Source organism: Pipra filicauda, unplaced genomic scaffold (assembly GCF_003945595.2).
Source record: "Pipra filicauda isolate LSUMZ 115617 unplaced genomic scaffold, ASM394559v2 scaffold16_size7369187_pilon, whole genome shotgun sequence".
Lineage (NCBI taxonomy): Eukaryota > Metazoa > Chordata > Aves > Passeriformes > Pipridae > Pipra > Pipra filicauda.
Genome location: NW_024104207.1, coordinates 910,938 through 927,564, shown reverse-complemented (window position 1 = coordinate 927,564; position 16,627 = coordinate 910,938). Strand labels below are relative to the sequence as shown.

Below are 16,627 nucleotides of genomic sequence, written 5' to 3'. Positions count from 1 at the left end.
AGTTCAGCACTTTCTTTTTTCTAATTGTGGAATGAGGTTGTCACTGTTTAGAACCTTACCTCATATATGATTCGTTGTACCAGATCAAATTCTCCCTCCAAAGAAGCATCCAGGAGGAGAGCCAAGGGATTGAACTTCACTCTCAAACCATGGCCTGTTCTTTCTGAGTTGGGTTTCTTCAAGTTGGTACGTTTTGTCTGAGTAGAGATGAAGGTTGGAAGGCATCATTTCAGGTTGTACAAGTGTGAAAAGGATTCGGCTATGAACCTCAGCTTCCTTAAATGGTATTTAGAACTAGGCAAACATTTATATTTAGAAGTCTCGAAATAAAAGGCTTGATATATTACTATGTCTTATGCAGTTAAAAAATGAAAAGGTAAGCCAATATAATTTCAAAGCTTCTAAGTAAAAGATAGTGAGTATAAGGAATGAAATAGTTAAGTCAATGTTTTTTTAAGCACCATCATCTTAATAGTATTTAATATAAGCTGAATGTGTTTCTGGTGGATTGTCTGTAACACTGTGAAAACTTTTGCTTAGCCTGGAAAGCACAACACTGTTAAGACTGAGTTATCAGTCTGCACTCAGAGAAATCTATGCCTTGAATTAGCAGAAGTCTCTGCTGTAGCTGAGTGTTTGCTGAAGGAAAAAAAAGTACAGAACATGAAGGTATTTTATGTGACATTCTAGCAGGTGTTATCAGAAGCAGCATTTTCAAGATCTGAAACACATTTAAATGTGTTTTGAGAATATTCTGAATCCTTTGCATGTGTCCTTGTCACTTTCTGGGGAAAAAAATAATCTATTATTAACTACAGTTTTTATAGAAAGCTTTTAGTCTCTAGCTCTCTAAGATCTGTTTTCACTTATGCTCCTATTTAGTATGGCTATTTCAGATTGGAAAATAAACGCCTCACAGTATGAATAATATCTGTTGCTGGCATATTCCATTCTCCCAGAAGTACCCTGGCCCATATGCTCATGGAAGATGCATACAAGGCCTTGTGCACACTGCAGTTAAATTCTCAGAGGAATGCAAGGTCCCTACCTGAGTCAAAAAATGGAGATGAACATTGGTTTCAAAGTGTGAGTCACATCACAACAACTAAGACTAAAATTCAGTTTTCTCTGTATTTTTCAATTCTACAAATGCGGTAGATTTTGGCAATGACAAGTATTTAAAAGATTTTGGTGCAGCTGGAGGAGGGACTTGGGAAGCAATTCAAACTATGCGACAAGCCCATTAGGAAAACATTTTTGCTATCACAAGTCAGCTGTGCTGCTGTTGGAGTTAGCCCTGGTCTCCCATCTCTGTGCTGAGGGGAAAAGGAGGGCACTCCCCCTCAGAACAGCTATTTCATCTTGCCTGCAAATTAAAAAGCTTCACACTGACATAGCTTATCCTTAGTTTTGTACACACAGTTATCTTTGCAGGCCTGGAGAAAATAAATAAAATAAAAAATTTAATGGAATCTCAAATTCCAGAATTAGTTCTACAACAAGAACCCCAAAAAAGTTCTAAAACCTACATACACAACCTCCTCTTGCCTGTATACATATTTTCCTTATTAACAGCTACAGTAGTAAAGAAGCTAATCCATCAGAATTCTCCCTGGAATTCCTCTGATTTTCTTTTCTTTTAGTATCGTGAAACTTCAAGTGCAAACATACCATGCAGCAGAAGCTTGCAGACTTTCAGTTATGCTTAAACACACAGCTAATTCCATAGTTCACAAAGCTGTTCTTTCCTTAGTTACTTACTGCAGGAAGTGGAGGAGGAAGAGCAGGTGGCAAAGGAGCTTCCTCTTCTACTGGAGAACTGACCTCTGGCGTGGGACTGGGTGACTGCTCAGTAGAAGTAACTATAGCAGGATTGTTGTTGTTGTTGTCTTCGGTTGTCTCAGATGTTTGATTTGTAGTTTCAGTGCTTATCAGTTCCTCAGTAGCAGGAGAAGGTAATTCATTATCATTGGCATCTGACGAAGGGGGAGGCTCATCGGGAAGAGGAACCGTAGGTTGCACAGGAATTGGTTCTTCAATATTGCCATTGGTACTGGCATTCCCATTATCAACGTCAGCTAAGATACCTATGAAGTCCTGTGGATTGCCTGGCTGATAAAAGGGAGCACTTTCTATTCCTCCTGCCAGAGTATTAAAGCGCTGATACAATAATTTTTGTATGTTTGGTCCACTCGGGCCTTCTGGTTCAGTGATAGAGCTGCGTTTCTTCAACGGCCTCGGAGCGTTGGCCAGTTTTCTCCTCAGGGCCTCAAGGTCAGCGTCACTCTGGTACCGTAGGGGCGAATGCACAATAGGGGTGAGCTTAGTAGGGCTGAGAGGACGGGGAATGTTTTCCACGTTGCTGTTTTCACTGGGTGGTGGAGCGTTTTCCAGCTCTTGATCTTTTTCAGAGACCTCAGGCTGAGGCTGAGGCTGTGGCTGTGAGGAAGTCTGGGCGGGCAAAGAACCGTGAAGGAATGGCAAGGGTGAGGGAGAGGTTGAACCAGACTGTAATACAGGTTTTCCATAAACTGAAGAAAAGAAAGAGGGAAACCAGTGAAGAACTGTTCTCAAATTACATATCAAAATATTTACAAACAAACTCTGTTGCTATTTGTTTGATACTAATATAGAAAGCAAAAAATACTGTACTGGAAACTATCAATACAGAAAACACTTACCTGTTGGTGATGCTGATGCTTCTTACAATTATAAGCTACAAGTATCATCTGGAATGTTTTTTCCTCTTTCATGAGGAAACAGTAAGAGGAGAAAAACTGTCTTATCTAGACACTGTTTTTTCAACTTAATTATGAAAGTATTGGTAGAGTAATCCAGGCTGTATTGTTCCAGTTGCATCTTGTTTTAAATAAAAGGTAAATCAATGCATACTTATAACCTCAAAAACAGATAGAATAATTTTGCTGCTATGCTGCACACAAAAATAACTTTCCTCACAGATTTAGACGAGTTTTTGAAATTGATATGGAAAGTAAACTAAGCCCAATAAGTAGATGTGAACAGTGTATTTCAAAGAAAAAAAATAAAGCAAAAGATATTCTACCTGCTTTTACTGACTTATTTAAGGTATTGTACACAGCTTGTTGATAATTCTTTGGTGGCGTTGCTTGCTGAAGATACATGGAGTAGATGGAACTGGAGTTCACTGTCTGTGGCCCCTTTCTGGGAGACTGAGGTCTTGATCCTTTATCAGCTAGAAAAGGTCTGATTGCCACAGTCAAAGGGAGTTCTGGCCTGCCGTCTCCTCCTGGGAACAAGGGGGGACCGGAGGGTTGGTACGTGGGGCTGGGAGGTACCGAAATTCTCTGCTGGATCTGCTGTGAGGAGCTGGGCTGGTGCACGTTGCTGGGCGGCGGGAGGGGAACGGGCCTTTGCCGGTTTGCTATACTGGTGCCAGGTCTGGGCAGGCTGCCATCCTTCCTTCTTTCTAGAGAGTTTGTAGAACCTGTTCCTAAGGGAACTGGGCTTGGATAGGTCCCATAGTTTTGAGGCAACTGCTTGCTTACACCAGGAACTGTTGGTGGCACCTTTCCCAGGTCAAGACCCTATTAAGAACAATAAATAGTATATATCATTTAATTAAATAAAATACTCATGAGCAAGAACATTCCTCATTCAACAAAACATACTAACAATCTTGTGGGACAGCAAAGAAGTTCATACAATTTGTGTTCTACCTGAGTTTATCACGGGACCTCATCATACCTCAGACAGAGCCCTCTGTTTAAAGGCACCTTCAGCTGTAACACATTTATATCAATACAGAACTATTTGCATACATGCAAAGCCTGAATAACTTGTTTGAGGTTCTGGATCTCAGTGTCTAGTTGATAACATATCTGACAACATATAGTGTAATAACAGAGTTTACTAAAACTATTTAAAGACCAGGTATTTATTCTTTAAAGATTATAGTCTTAAAGAATTTTTAACATACTAGACCAACAGTGCAGACAGGCAACATCAGTGGACTTGCTTAAGGATGGATTTAATTACTACTTCTGTGAGATTTTTATGAGTGAAAGAGTGCACTGAAAAAGTAATAACGTACACCAAGGAAAAAGACTAACAAAAATATGAGTTCGAAAAACAAGAAAGAGGAGGAGATGATTAGGAGAAGCAAAGAGAGAGAAAAGGGGAGACCAGATATGTAAAAGAACAGGAAAGAATATGAACTATTGAAATTAAAAAAATTATATAAATTTAATAGATCTATAAATATATCACAGATGAAACCCACCAGCTTATCAGTACTTCCTAATGCTGAAGTTGGCAAAGGCTGGCTGGATATAGTTCCTTGTTTTAAAGCAGTATCCATGCTTGATTCTTTCCAGTCTGTGTTGGAGATCTGAGGGGGTTTTACCACAGGAGTTGAGCTCTGTTTAAGTATTGGCCAATTTCCATCATTAGCTTGAAAACAGACAAAAATACTAGATTTAAGATAATCCATAAAAGCATTGCAAACAAGCAAAACAACATGTGAAATAGAATTGCTTAGATTACAACAGGATTAATTTGATTCTAGAAGTGAGATACATCATTATTAATGTGTGATTCATAAATTAATCCTGAAAGCCAAATCACTGCATATAATGTGCTGTTCATTACCCTTTGGCATTCAAATTGCACGGAAAATTTCTATAGAAAAAAAGATGGGTAAAATTTGGCTTGAGTGTTGCATATTCTGCTATTAGAAGGCAAACAAATTCAGAACAAAAGTCCTTACAGAAACACTTCATCAACACAATTCTCTGGGTACTATCCAGAAACACAGTCAAACTACGCTCAGTGTTAAGTCTACATAAGCTCCCAGTGGACCTACTCCAAATTTAAACTATGGTTACCAGATTCATTCACTCATAACAGGATGTAAAAATTCCTTTCAACAGCAGGGTGGAATAAAAGCACACATGCCTTTGCTGGAAGTGGTGGTTAACTTACCTTTTGTTTTTCTTTAACATACTCACTTGATTAAAACTGCCCCAGAGATTTCATATTAAAAAAAATGTATAAAGTCAATTGACATCAACAACTCAAGTATCAAAACACAAGTCATGGGCTTTTATCTTCATCATATGCAAAAAAATATGCATAGCTGCACATAAACTGAGGCAACAAATCCTTAATGAAGTCCTAGATGCATTGACATTTTATTAACTGTGTGAGACTATTTAGTTTCAGTTCTCTAAGTAAGCAAGAGAGTTTAAATAGCCTAATAATTAGATCTGGTTTATAGTAACTAAATAGATCACATGTTAGAGCCTAAGGATTTGATTTGCCTTTAAAAGATTAAGCTTCAGGTTTCTCTTCCTCTAAGGAGACCAGAGATCATTTCTCCCTCTCTGTGGCCTGTAATTATCTCAGTGGAGCACTTGAGATCAGTAAAGATGACACATAACACATAACTAACTTTACTAGAGGACAGCAGCTAAAATGGAGTGGGCTCGTGTGTGAGAGGAGGGAGATTGAGATTTCTGGACTCCACAGTAAGGCAACATCAAATGAAAATCAGGTATTTAGTGGCAGTTCCCCATTTCATTTCAGTTTGGAGCCCCTAGAACACAGAATCAGCAGGACTATTTCTAGAATTCTTTGCCATCCTCTGTTTAGTATAATGGATAGTCTCAGAATAAGCTGCATAGGAACATTCTATCGACAGTGAATTTAACATCACCACTCTCTACTTTCTGTCCATGAGCCTTACCCTCTTTCTTGAGTAGCCCTTGAAAAAGGGTTAACACTTGCAAATGTTTACACTGACAATACAGCAGATAGTCCAGAAATCACTTCTCAGACTTGCAAACTGCCAGGAAGTAATGAGGCCCAGCTTCAGTACTGGCAACATCCAAGGACTGAAGCTTTGTGTGTTTTGTTCATGATTGTTTATAATGATCTGGTTATCAAGAGCGAGACCAGAAAGAGATGACTGCCTAAACACTTAGACCCTAAATAATGGCAAATTTTCTAACTATGGACTGAATGAATGTTTACTGTACAATATATGACATTCTGTAACTCCAGTAAAACATTTGATTTGAAGATCAATAAAAGCTGTCATAACTGATTCATGCTAAACATGAAAGCATCTTGAGCTGTAAGTTTAGTTGTGATGAAAACACAGGAACAACAGCAGAAGTTACAACAAATTTAATTATCTTACCTGCAAATTCAAGTCTACACTCTTCTAATAGAAAGACAGATATACAAAACCTTATTGTAATCCTTGGAATTCCAAATATCAGCACATTCATCCCCAAATTCTGAGGTAACAGATTGGAAGTAAATTCAGACTCTCTCTCCTCTCTCTAACTTCACTGTGAGGGTGGTGAGACACTGGAACAGGTTGCCCAGAGAAGCTGTGGATGCCCCATCCCTAGAAGAGTTCAAGGCCAGGCTGGATGGGGCTCTGAGCAACCTGCTCTAGTGGAAGGTGTCCCTGCCCACAGCAGGAGGGTTGGAACAGGATGATCTTTAGCATCCTTCCAATCAGCATTTGTCATGAGTGCAGCTCTCAGGTACTCCCCCAACCCAAGCACTTAATGGAGCTGCTGCTGGAATCTGCAAGTGCAGTGTATGGCACCAGAGGCTGCCTGATGGTGCTAAGGGGAGGCAACCAAACAGCATTTGCCTTCTGCGATCTTTGGCCACACTGAACAGGTTTTGGACGCTCTGTCCCATCAGCAACACTCTCCTGACAAGGCCTCCCCAGCTCCTCTCTCAGCCACCCCACAGCCATTCCGGCCAACTGGCTTCATTTTCTCCTCCACATGTACCCTCTTCCCAGCCTCCTGTAAACCTAACACCTGGTGTATTTCAGCTTTACATAAATAAGACAGTGACATGCAGACACAAAAGGTTTTGTACATTTTCTCTGACTTTACCTAAAATTTTTGTAGGTCTGGATCCAGGGTATTTAGTACAGCAACTGAAGCGCACTCCAAGTATAACATTTTAGTCCCAAGGAAGGGAGTAAAATTTTGCTATTGACTTGGACAGAGTGAGTTTTTATCCCAACTCTGCAGCCAGTGCAACATGGAAATTCAAAGTTTCTCACAAAGTAACTCAAACTAAGCCTGTATGTTATATATCTATCCAATCTAAGATATATTAAAACATGCTTTGGTGATTACCACAAATTTTCTAATAACATTTAGAGAATTTTGAGGTTTTTTCAGTGAAGAAAACTCATCCCTGGTGCACTACTCCAGTACTCCTGGGATGAATTTGCTGCAGACCTGTTTCTTTCAAAGATGAAAAGCAACTTCTCAACCATTTTACATTTCAACAGCATCTTCTACATGCCAGATCACAACACAAGTTCTAAAGATGCTGTTTAATATGCATCTGTATGCAAGAGCTCAGATAACCATATTAAAAACTGAGTTCTTAGCTAGCCAGAGATCTTCTATGGACTCACAGTGCTGGGTGTCAAACAGAGTAGGTGCCAGGCGGATGACATTGTGAACAGCAGACTGAAGAGAAGTGGGAGGTGACAGAATAGGATCCACTATTATGTCTAAATCAGAAACCTTCCAGGTGTCTGGAGATTTTTTCACACACCCACAGTCTGTCTCTACCGGACACACCAAGGCAGATCCAGTTACACAGAAAAAGAAAGAAAAAAAGTGGTGGAAAAATTATAACAATGACAATGGAGAAAATTAGAACAGGAACACTCAGATAATGAGAAATAAAAGCATGACAGTTGAAACAAAGTCTCAATTTCTTCTGGTAGTATATAAGCTTTTCCTTACATAAATCTATTTTACAGAACTTCATTCAAGTACCTTCAGAGTAATAAACACAAAGTCAGTCCTAAGGCAGAATAATTACTTTTATAAAATCATGAAGTCCTGAGGTAGGTCTAGAAGTGGATATGTATATCTCGGAATGTTGATATTACAAAATTGTGAATTATTTTTTTGTTGGTGAACTTCAAAGTTATGAACTGTGCCTTCCCATATGCAGAAGAAGAATGCATATGTCTGAAAACAAAACTGTTACAAATCTGTCCCTTGACCCCACAGTTAAGTGTTTCCATATTTTCCATAAAACCACAGTGATGTAGTTTGTACAGTCTTTGAATATCTTTAGCTTATAAAGGTATTGTTAAATCACTAATATCAATAGAAATGATTGGGGCCTCTTTTTAAGTTCTGTTTGGATAATTTCACTTCCTATCCTTGGGGTTTTTGGGGGGGCATTTCTGACATTCTTTCCTACAGAGAGGTTCAGAGTGTCTTCCCTCCATCTCTTCCTCCCCATCTGGAAGCATGCTACACATTTTGCTGGAATATTCAGTTTTAAGTACTTGAATGTACGTAAATATTGCAGAAGCTATGGTCTACTAGTCATTCCTTATCTCATTTTTTATCTCTCCTAGGAGACCAGGTAAACTAAGTTCTGTGGTTAGACCATTGGGATCATGCACTTTTATTTGTATTATGTATGTTTTCCTAGCTAACCATTTCTTAAGAATTCTGATTTTGCCAAGATGTGAGCAGAGAGGTGAAACTTGCCAGAATTGAGAACTTAAGGCACAAATATCATGACCTGCTTTCTTCAGTTTCCAATGTAAATTAAATAATAACAATAATAATAATTCTATTTTATAATGTAGATGGAATTATTGATTATTGGAGACATGGGAGCCAATTTTAGACAAAGTTCTGGGGAGTCCTCTGGAGGGGAAGCTTCTTCACTGAGTAAGGCAGAAACAAGTAAACAGCATCAATATTAAAGTTATTTTGTTTCAGAAGTGCTTCAAGCATCACAAATTCTCATATCTCAGCTGGAGAAAAAACCTCATATAGTTTTATTCTATTTCTTTATTTAGTCTCTTTCTGAGAAGTAATATTATTTTTACCTGCTCACTAACTTTGTTTTACCTGACAAAAAGCAACATATCGTAAGCAGTTGTTTATAATACAGTTTGCCACAAAGTTGATTTCATTTTTATATCAAAACACATAAAGTAATCAAAAACCCATTAAAAACACAACATCGAATCTGTGAAGGAACATGTGCTCCCTTTTAGGGGTGTAGCAGACAGTAAAATTTCAAATAAAACACTCAATCTCCTAAGAAAAAAAAAATCACAGAAAGAGGCAAAAATATCACATATCAAATGATCGATCCAATTCCCAGAACAGGATCAAGACATCGAAAACCTGCCCCTTCCACTACAGAGATGATGTCAACACTGGGTCTCCTAAGATTATTCCCTTTCTTTATTACCCCTTTTCAAACCATATGTATTAATAAACATCACACAAGTAGTTACCGGATTTTGATCTTCCATGTGTTGAGTTTGAAGCAATGGTGAGAGACTGTGGTTTAACTGGATCTACTGGTACAGCGTAAGTGCCAGCACTTGGAACTTGGATGTAAGGTCCCACTGCTGCCACCCTTCCTGAAGCACTCAAGGATGACTGGGGTGATGAAGTTCCATTAATACGATTCAACTAAAAACAATCAGACAAATTGAAACGTGAATGTCCACTTAGCCCAGGCCTTTGTGCACAAACAAGGACGTCTAAACTTACCATGCGCTGTAGCTAAAGCACATTAATAGTTATCATACTCCATGCTTCTACAAAAAGATAAAAGTAGTAGAAAGCACAAATTTTATTTCTTAAAACCAAAACCTTGAAACCTAAATTTCTTAGTCACAGCACATACATCTCTCACAGAAACCCTTATCTGTGTCAGGTCTCTTTCACTGTGACTTTCTTAAGGCAACGGTCTAAAATGAGTTCTTAAATTATCAAATATTTATGTTGGCTTTTTTCTTTAAAAGAAATACCTCCAGCTAGGAATACATATGGAAATCCAGAACTGATCTCTCCAGTCCTTCTTTTTAAAGTTCCAGACAACTATTGTGACTAATTTTATCAGACCATTTCTATTTTTATCCATTTTCCATACTGTATTTTACAAAACCCAATTCTCTTATGCATTCCTCTTTTGAAACACAGTGCATAGTCATACTTTCCTTCCTAGAAATATAAACTGCTCTGATTTTTAATATAGTATCTATAATTTTAATATGTCTCTGCCATAAACAAAAATAAAAGGAAACATATTGTGTCTAACAGTTTTTGGATATCTATGGGAAACCTTAAAATATAGTTTTAAGAAGCCTGCTACTTTTAGCATAAGTTCTTTAGATGTAACTGTATTACTTGACTGGGAAAAACTGAGATTCTACGTAGTTTTTATAGGCCCTTGATATACTGAAGTGTGGCCCTTTTAACAGTTTATCTTACAGGAATGTTTTCTTTTTGACGTGCCTCAACTTTTTTCTTGTATAGTCGTTCACGGAGCTCGTTGATTCTCTTGTCCATCATAGCCACCTCCATATTGCGTTTGTTTAGGAGTTCTTTCTGTTGCTGAAGCTTGGAGTTCTGCTCCTGGTTAAGCCTGTTACGGATCTTCACAAAGAAAACAGGAAAGAAAAAAAAAAAAAGGAAAAAAGCACTTGTTAGGACAGTTATTTCATTCTGTCTGTTGGCAAGTTGGTTTTTAATACAGTGTTAAAAAACCTAAAGCAATTTGGATCAGCAACTTGTTCTGGCATCTCTAATTTATGCTTCCACACATCCTGTCAAGTTAGCATTTGCAACCATAAACAATTCTTAGAAGAAAACAGCAAAAGAATGTCCTCAAAAAACCCTAGTGGATGCCTATTAAATACATACAGATTGCATCCACGTATAGGAAATGGATTGAGGAATTAGGCATAAAGACATTTCAGAACAGAATTCTACTGTGAAAAATTAAGTCACAGAAAAGGTTTGCTAAAAGTTATGTTTAACCAAGACAGTTTGTCTATCATGAAAACTAAGTGATGGAAAACATACAACAAAAATTATGCTATTGATTCTACTTCGAGTTCCACACAAAGCTTCTCGGTGTCTGGAGGGGAGGTTGACTGAACTGCGAGTGCAGGGACTGGGCACAGATTTTCCTCTCTGCATGGGGATTAAACTGAAACCTTCACAACAGGTTTCCAGTAGATTAGAAGATGGATTACCTTTATGGTTTAAATCAACCGTGACACTCTTTATAATTATTTCTCTTGCTTTGCCATTGGCATTTTTTCATACCTTCAATAACTCTGACATTGTCTCAGTGTTCCAATTTTCATGGTAATGTTACATGCAAAAAACACCTGAGGCAAATTTAAGGCTTGATAAACATGTATGGGATTGTTGTGAAGCACAAGAGAGAAATCTTAATCTATTGAGCATCTTTGCACTTAGAAATACTCAAAGGCAGATATGCCTTGTATAAATGGGGAAAGGGAAAAAAGAGAGAAAGAGGACCCTTACTACTATTCCATGATAATGGGATGGATTAATTTGCATGTTGTATTTGCTCATGTAAAGAAATGAGTGAGACTAATTTTGAAATTAAAATTAATTTTAAAATATTCAATATATTAGAGCTGTTGCCTTGATCACAATAAAGTACACGAGTAAATTAAAAAGAGCCCTGAAAATCCCGATCTGCTAGCAAACAGATGGACAAAATTTCAAATGTGAACTGAATATTTCATTACTCGTGTGATAACTACAAAGTAGAAAAGTACCAAAATTAATTTCTAAAACAATTTTTGGGAGAAATTAACACAAATAATAGATTATGTAAACATTCGCTATTTCTGTATTAGGGGCTGAGAAATGCCACTTACGTTAAAGAAACATTATATGTTAAAGAAACAACCAAACAGTTATAAAGCTAATGAAGTTTTTTTTTGAAAAAGGCTTATATGCCAGCTACAACTTTACACATTAACAGCATTCCAATATACTACTTTTATGACATGTAACGGAACTTGTAAGAGCCATGCAACTTTTTAAAGAGTAATGCAACTTTTTAAAATCTGCATTTATAATCCAAATAGCATCTTTTTGTTACTTACCTGTAGCTCCTGATACAACTTTTTTAATTCTACTGCTGCAGGCCCTGTCATTTGTCCATTGTAAGACTGAAACCCATTCAGTTTCCCTTTCCTTAAATCCTCCAGTTGCTGGGTAAGTTGATCCACTTTTAACACTGCAGCCTGCAGCTCCTGCTGCTTTTCCTGGAACATGGCACTTATATGCTCAATTTCAGTTGCTAAAATTAACAAGATAAAAATAACAAAAAAAAAATTAAATAAAGGAGAAGTTGTTAATTTCTTAATTCTACAAGTATTAAGAAATACAATACGCTAGCTTTAAATCTAGTATATGCAGGCAAATATAAAATATGTGTTGCAAATTTGCTAACATTGTAATATTTCCTTATAGTTAGAGAGCACTTATTCTGACTTTATGTTTGACTATATAAAACAAACAAAAAGTTCTGTCATATACAAATTTCATGGAAACACAGCAACCCCTGTAAGACAAAAACCATTCTATCTGAAATCCTGCTTCCATGCTACATTGACTAGTAATTACAGCATTATTTGCTAGTCACTCAGTGAACAGTAAACAAAATAAATTAAGAACTCCACGTACACAGATTGCCATTCATAATCTTGCTGTAGTCCACTTGTCCTCTCATGGCACGGATTTTTTTCAGCTTTGTCTCCTGGGTTTCAACACGTTCTTTAAGTTTTTGGAGCTTTTCACTCTCAGAAACAGACTGCTGCTGCCGACGTTCTTGCTGCTTCAGGTAACGCAAACGTTGTTCCTGACAAAATGAGGTTTTAGACTTGTTACCCATTTATTTAAAAAAAATAATTTTAACATAGAAATACCTATCACTACAATCAGGTTTTTTACTTCCACAAATCAGAAAAGGTCGGATGTGGTTAAAATATGTGTCAGTTCTAGAAAAAACTCTTTAACATCAAGTTAACAAATCTGTTTCAGAGCAGATTTTCTTAGACCAAAAATATCATATTTACATACATATGCAAATGTAACCCTAGTTTGAACACCCATTCAAACACATCTGTGAAGCTTCCTCTGGTATTTCTTTTCTGACACTACTAACGGTTTTCTTGCTGTTGCAAAATAAATTTCCAGTGCTGTTATCCAGCTTCCCAAAGATGACAAAATATGTCCAGCAGACCATTTTAAACAAGCTGCTGTAAGATAATGCTCCACTTCTAAATAACAGTCCTTCTGCTGGGCCCACAAAGAAAATTGTCCTTTTTTAATACTATTTCCATCAAGAAAGAACAACAGAATCATTCGGTTGATTCCTAGGTGGTCCATGCATCCAAGGCATATTATGTATTACAATACACTTCAAACAATGTCAAAACCATTAAACCCACTCCCCACTCTACAAACACACTTGGATTCTTACATCTGGGAGACTTGGGAAATGTAATACATGAATTGGGTATATTCTCACCTTACACACTATTACTGTACTGGCGTGAACGAGCTGCTAAAGATGAGCACAGAGTCGAGCCTGGTCTGCCAAAGACCATGAAGGGGGCCACACAAAAGTGACAAACCCTCACAATATTTTTATAAAGACACACAGGTTGTTATAGTACCATTTACACCACAAGACTGTGCACTGCCTAGCCTAAGATTATTTTGGTAAAATGGATTTCTCAAGCTATTTCTTGAGCTTATTTGAAATGAATCAGTTTGTTTTTCTCTACCCATGAAACTTATGCTTGCATATGTTGAAGAAAATGGGTATTTATGATGATCTGTATATAATTATTACCTTAGCAACCAACATTTGCTGTTGATTTTCAATCTGCTGCTGTTGTCGGGCAGCCATATCTTGCAGCTCAGAAAGAGTGAGCTCAACACGTGGATTCCCAACCTGCAGAACAGAAAATTTTACATTAATGTGTTGATGTATATTAAATGTTCTGATGATACAAGCTAATTCCCCACTCCTCAGAGGAAGGCTAAAGCCTCCTCCCTGGTCCTCAGAGGAAGAATAACGATGGACACCTATGAGAAAGTAAGGAACCTCAGAGCAGAAAGGAGGGACACAGACGGAACAGGGGCAGAAAAAGCAAAAAGTGAATGGAAGAGGAAAACGTTAAGAGGTGAAACAAGAAGAAAAAAAAGCCCTTGTCCTACATTTAACACTGCTCTGTTCACATGTTTGGTAGCATTGGCACACAGTCCTGGTATGGCACATGAGAACACACATGCAAGCAGGTATTTTAAGCAGTACAGCAATCTGAAGCTTCTTTCATTTTCTAACATTTTCAGTGTAACTACCTTGGGAGCTTTACGTGCTGGTTCATGTTATTTACCTATGGACAAGACCATGTGAGAACCTTTATATAAAGCATCACTAAGCTCATATCCAAAGATGGTGAAATTAATGACATATTGGAGCATTTAAGGTAAGAATTTGTGAAAAATAGTCTGTACAAAGTGAAACAAAGTAAAGTTAATCCCCTTTGGATAAGTAAGTGGCTATTACTTTGAATGAAATGCAAGATGTAGCAAAGATTTATCACTCCTTTTGCATTTCAAAACTAACACATAATTTACAAAATAAAAATAGAGAGGCAATTGACGAAAATTATTTAAAATTCACGTGTGAGACCAAATCTCATGTGTTTCAAAAAATGAATGCATTGTTTCAGTATACTTACAGTTCTATCAACAAATATAGTTTACATCTATACATCAAAGTACTTCAACCACACTTTTTCCTACACCATGTCAAGAAAGAGAGTGCAGTGTAACAAGACAGATTCCAGCTGACACTTCCCAGATACCTGTTTTGCTGCTCAGAAAACCAAAACCCATAACCTTAGAACTGCACAGTTTAACCACCACTTCAGAATTTCCACAGAAAGAAAATACCAGTCTTTGAAAAATTGTGCTGCAAAGTTCAGAACAGCCCAAGATTTGTTTCAAAGTCTTTAAGCGCAATTCAATCAATTTATGGGATCAACGTAAAAGCTGGACTACTGCACTCTAAAAATTCAATAAACCATGTACTATTTTCACCAAACTACATGACTACACTATTAGTAAACCAAATAAAAATTACATCACTTCCTGTCCCCAGTATAGTCAACACTGCTGAAAAAGAAAAGACAATTAAATGGTTTGGACATATTGATAAATAAAACTGTTTCAAATTAATGTTTACAAAATGGAATGAGGTCTAAATGTTTTATGGACATACAGTTAAAAAAAAAAAAAGATAAACTCACCCCCCCCCCCCCCCAAATCAATCACACATCAGATTGTGGATCTGATCATACGTGATCCCAGAGGAAAGCTGATTTAGCTGCTCCACTTTTCTGGGCCCACCCTACTGACTACCAATAACCTTGTCTGACATATCCTCCTGCAATACCTGTACTTCACTCTAAGAAAAGTAAAATTCTCCTCTAATATCTTGTTGATATCACAGTACCTAAGCCACTTTGATTGACTTTTTTTCATATTTCTGCATCTAATTCCTACATAAGTAAGTATCAGTTCTCTAACCAATGCATAATATAAAACTATTTCTTTAAGCTTCCTTCAGGACAGGAAAATACTATTTGTTTTAACTGATTTCTCTTTGGGGTTTTTGTTGTTTTGTTTTGGTTTGGTTTTTTTTACCTGAATTAATATTGGATTGCTATCGTTAAAGCTGCTTCATCTTGGCATGATATAGACATGTCAGCTAAAATGTTTAGATAAAGTTAGTCCCTGTTCGAATATTTCCCACTGAATAAATTATGAAGCAAAATTATAAATCTTACTGGATACTACCACTGAAACTTGTCTTACTAGTCAACAATAATGAAAACTATTTATAGAAGTAATTTGAAAGGGTAAAGTCCACTCAAAACACTAATTTTCTATTTCAACATTTTGCTAGTGAACACAGTTATTAAAAAAAAAAAACCCTGAACTTAGAAGTGAGTACTTTAATTAGCAGTAGCATGACTTATGAAGAGTCCTTCCCAATATTCTCTAAGGCCAAATAACTTGTATGCACTTGTGGCCACCAAGAGAGACATTTTATTCTTAATTACTGACTGAAAGGCACTAATTGGCTAAGAAAGTAAGGAAGCTTTTCCAAGTGCCATCCACAAATCAAAACGTGCTTACTTGAGACAAGAAAGTAACACAGAAAAACCAGATGCTACTCTCAAAACATGTTCAGGCTCTGCTGACTTCCTTTGGTATGACCAACTGCCAGAAAAAAAAGTAAACCTCTACATCTTCTTCTGCTGGATTCAGCAGGTAATTCTTCCAAGGGGCTCAAAATGGCATGAAGGCTTCCCTCTGGATCAGTAATTTTAAAAAGTTAAAAGGGGAGTGTGTGTGTGAATTGATAGCATTTTTCTCACTATACATGTGCTCTCTCAGAAATATATAACTTGCATCAGATAATGTAAAGTTTTCCCAGTGCTTCCCTTCTTTCTGCTTTGATCACCAGTTTAGATAACAACATTCTATTTCCATTAGTAATTTTGAGCATAACACTGTACAAGAAATAGAAAGATGCGTTATTCTGCTAAGAAATCTTGTTAAAAATATATCCAGACTCAAAAAGTAGTATCTCTATACGGGTTGTGCATATTTCAAAGTGAAAAAGCCATTTTACCAAGTGAAAATTACAGATTTTCTAAATGGGTAGTATAACCTGGAATAAACAGTGACAATAAGAAAGT

At 37.1% G+C, this 16,627-nt stretch overlaps 1 protein-coding gene across 5 annotated transcripts in view; it reads right to left on the bottom strand.

Annotated features, from left to right (window-relative positions):
• Positions 1 to 16,627, bottom strand: part of PPP1R13B (protein phosphatase 1 regulatory subunit 13B) — a 69,518-nt gene that overhangs the window by 4,463 nt on the left and 48,428 nt on the right. For 2 of the 5 annotated variants that reach the window (XM_027732870.2, XM_027732868.2), the window contains exons 5-14: positions 13,705 to 13,806; positions 12,531 to 12,705; positions 11,948 to 12,144; positions 10,290 to 10,454; positions 9,305 to 9,485; positions 7,439 to 7,594; positions 4,262 to 4,431; positions 3,065 to 3,566; positions 1,762 to 2,531; positions 60 to 197 (exon numbers count right to left, since the gene is read on the bottom strand). In XM_027732870.2, coding sequence (XP_027588671.1) covers positions 60 to 197; positions 1,762 to 2,531; positions 3,065 to 3,566; positions 4,262 to 4,431; positions 7,439 to 7,594; positions 9,305 to 9,485; positions 10,290 to 10,454; positions 11,948 to 12,144; positions 12,531 to 12,705; positions 13,705 to 13,806 — 2,556 coding nt within the window. The remainder of the gene's footprint in view (positions 1 to 59; positions 198 to 1,761; positions 2,532 to 3,064; positions 3,567 to 4,261; positions 4,432 to 7,438; positions 7,595 to 9,304; positions 9,486 to 10,289; positions 10,455 to 11,947; positions 12,145 to 12,530; positions 12,706 to 13,704; positions 13,807 to 16,627) is intronic. The other 3 variants (XM_039379486.1, XM_039379488.1, XM_039379487.1) reach the window with 3 other exon arrangements.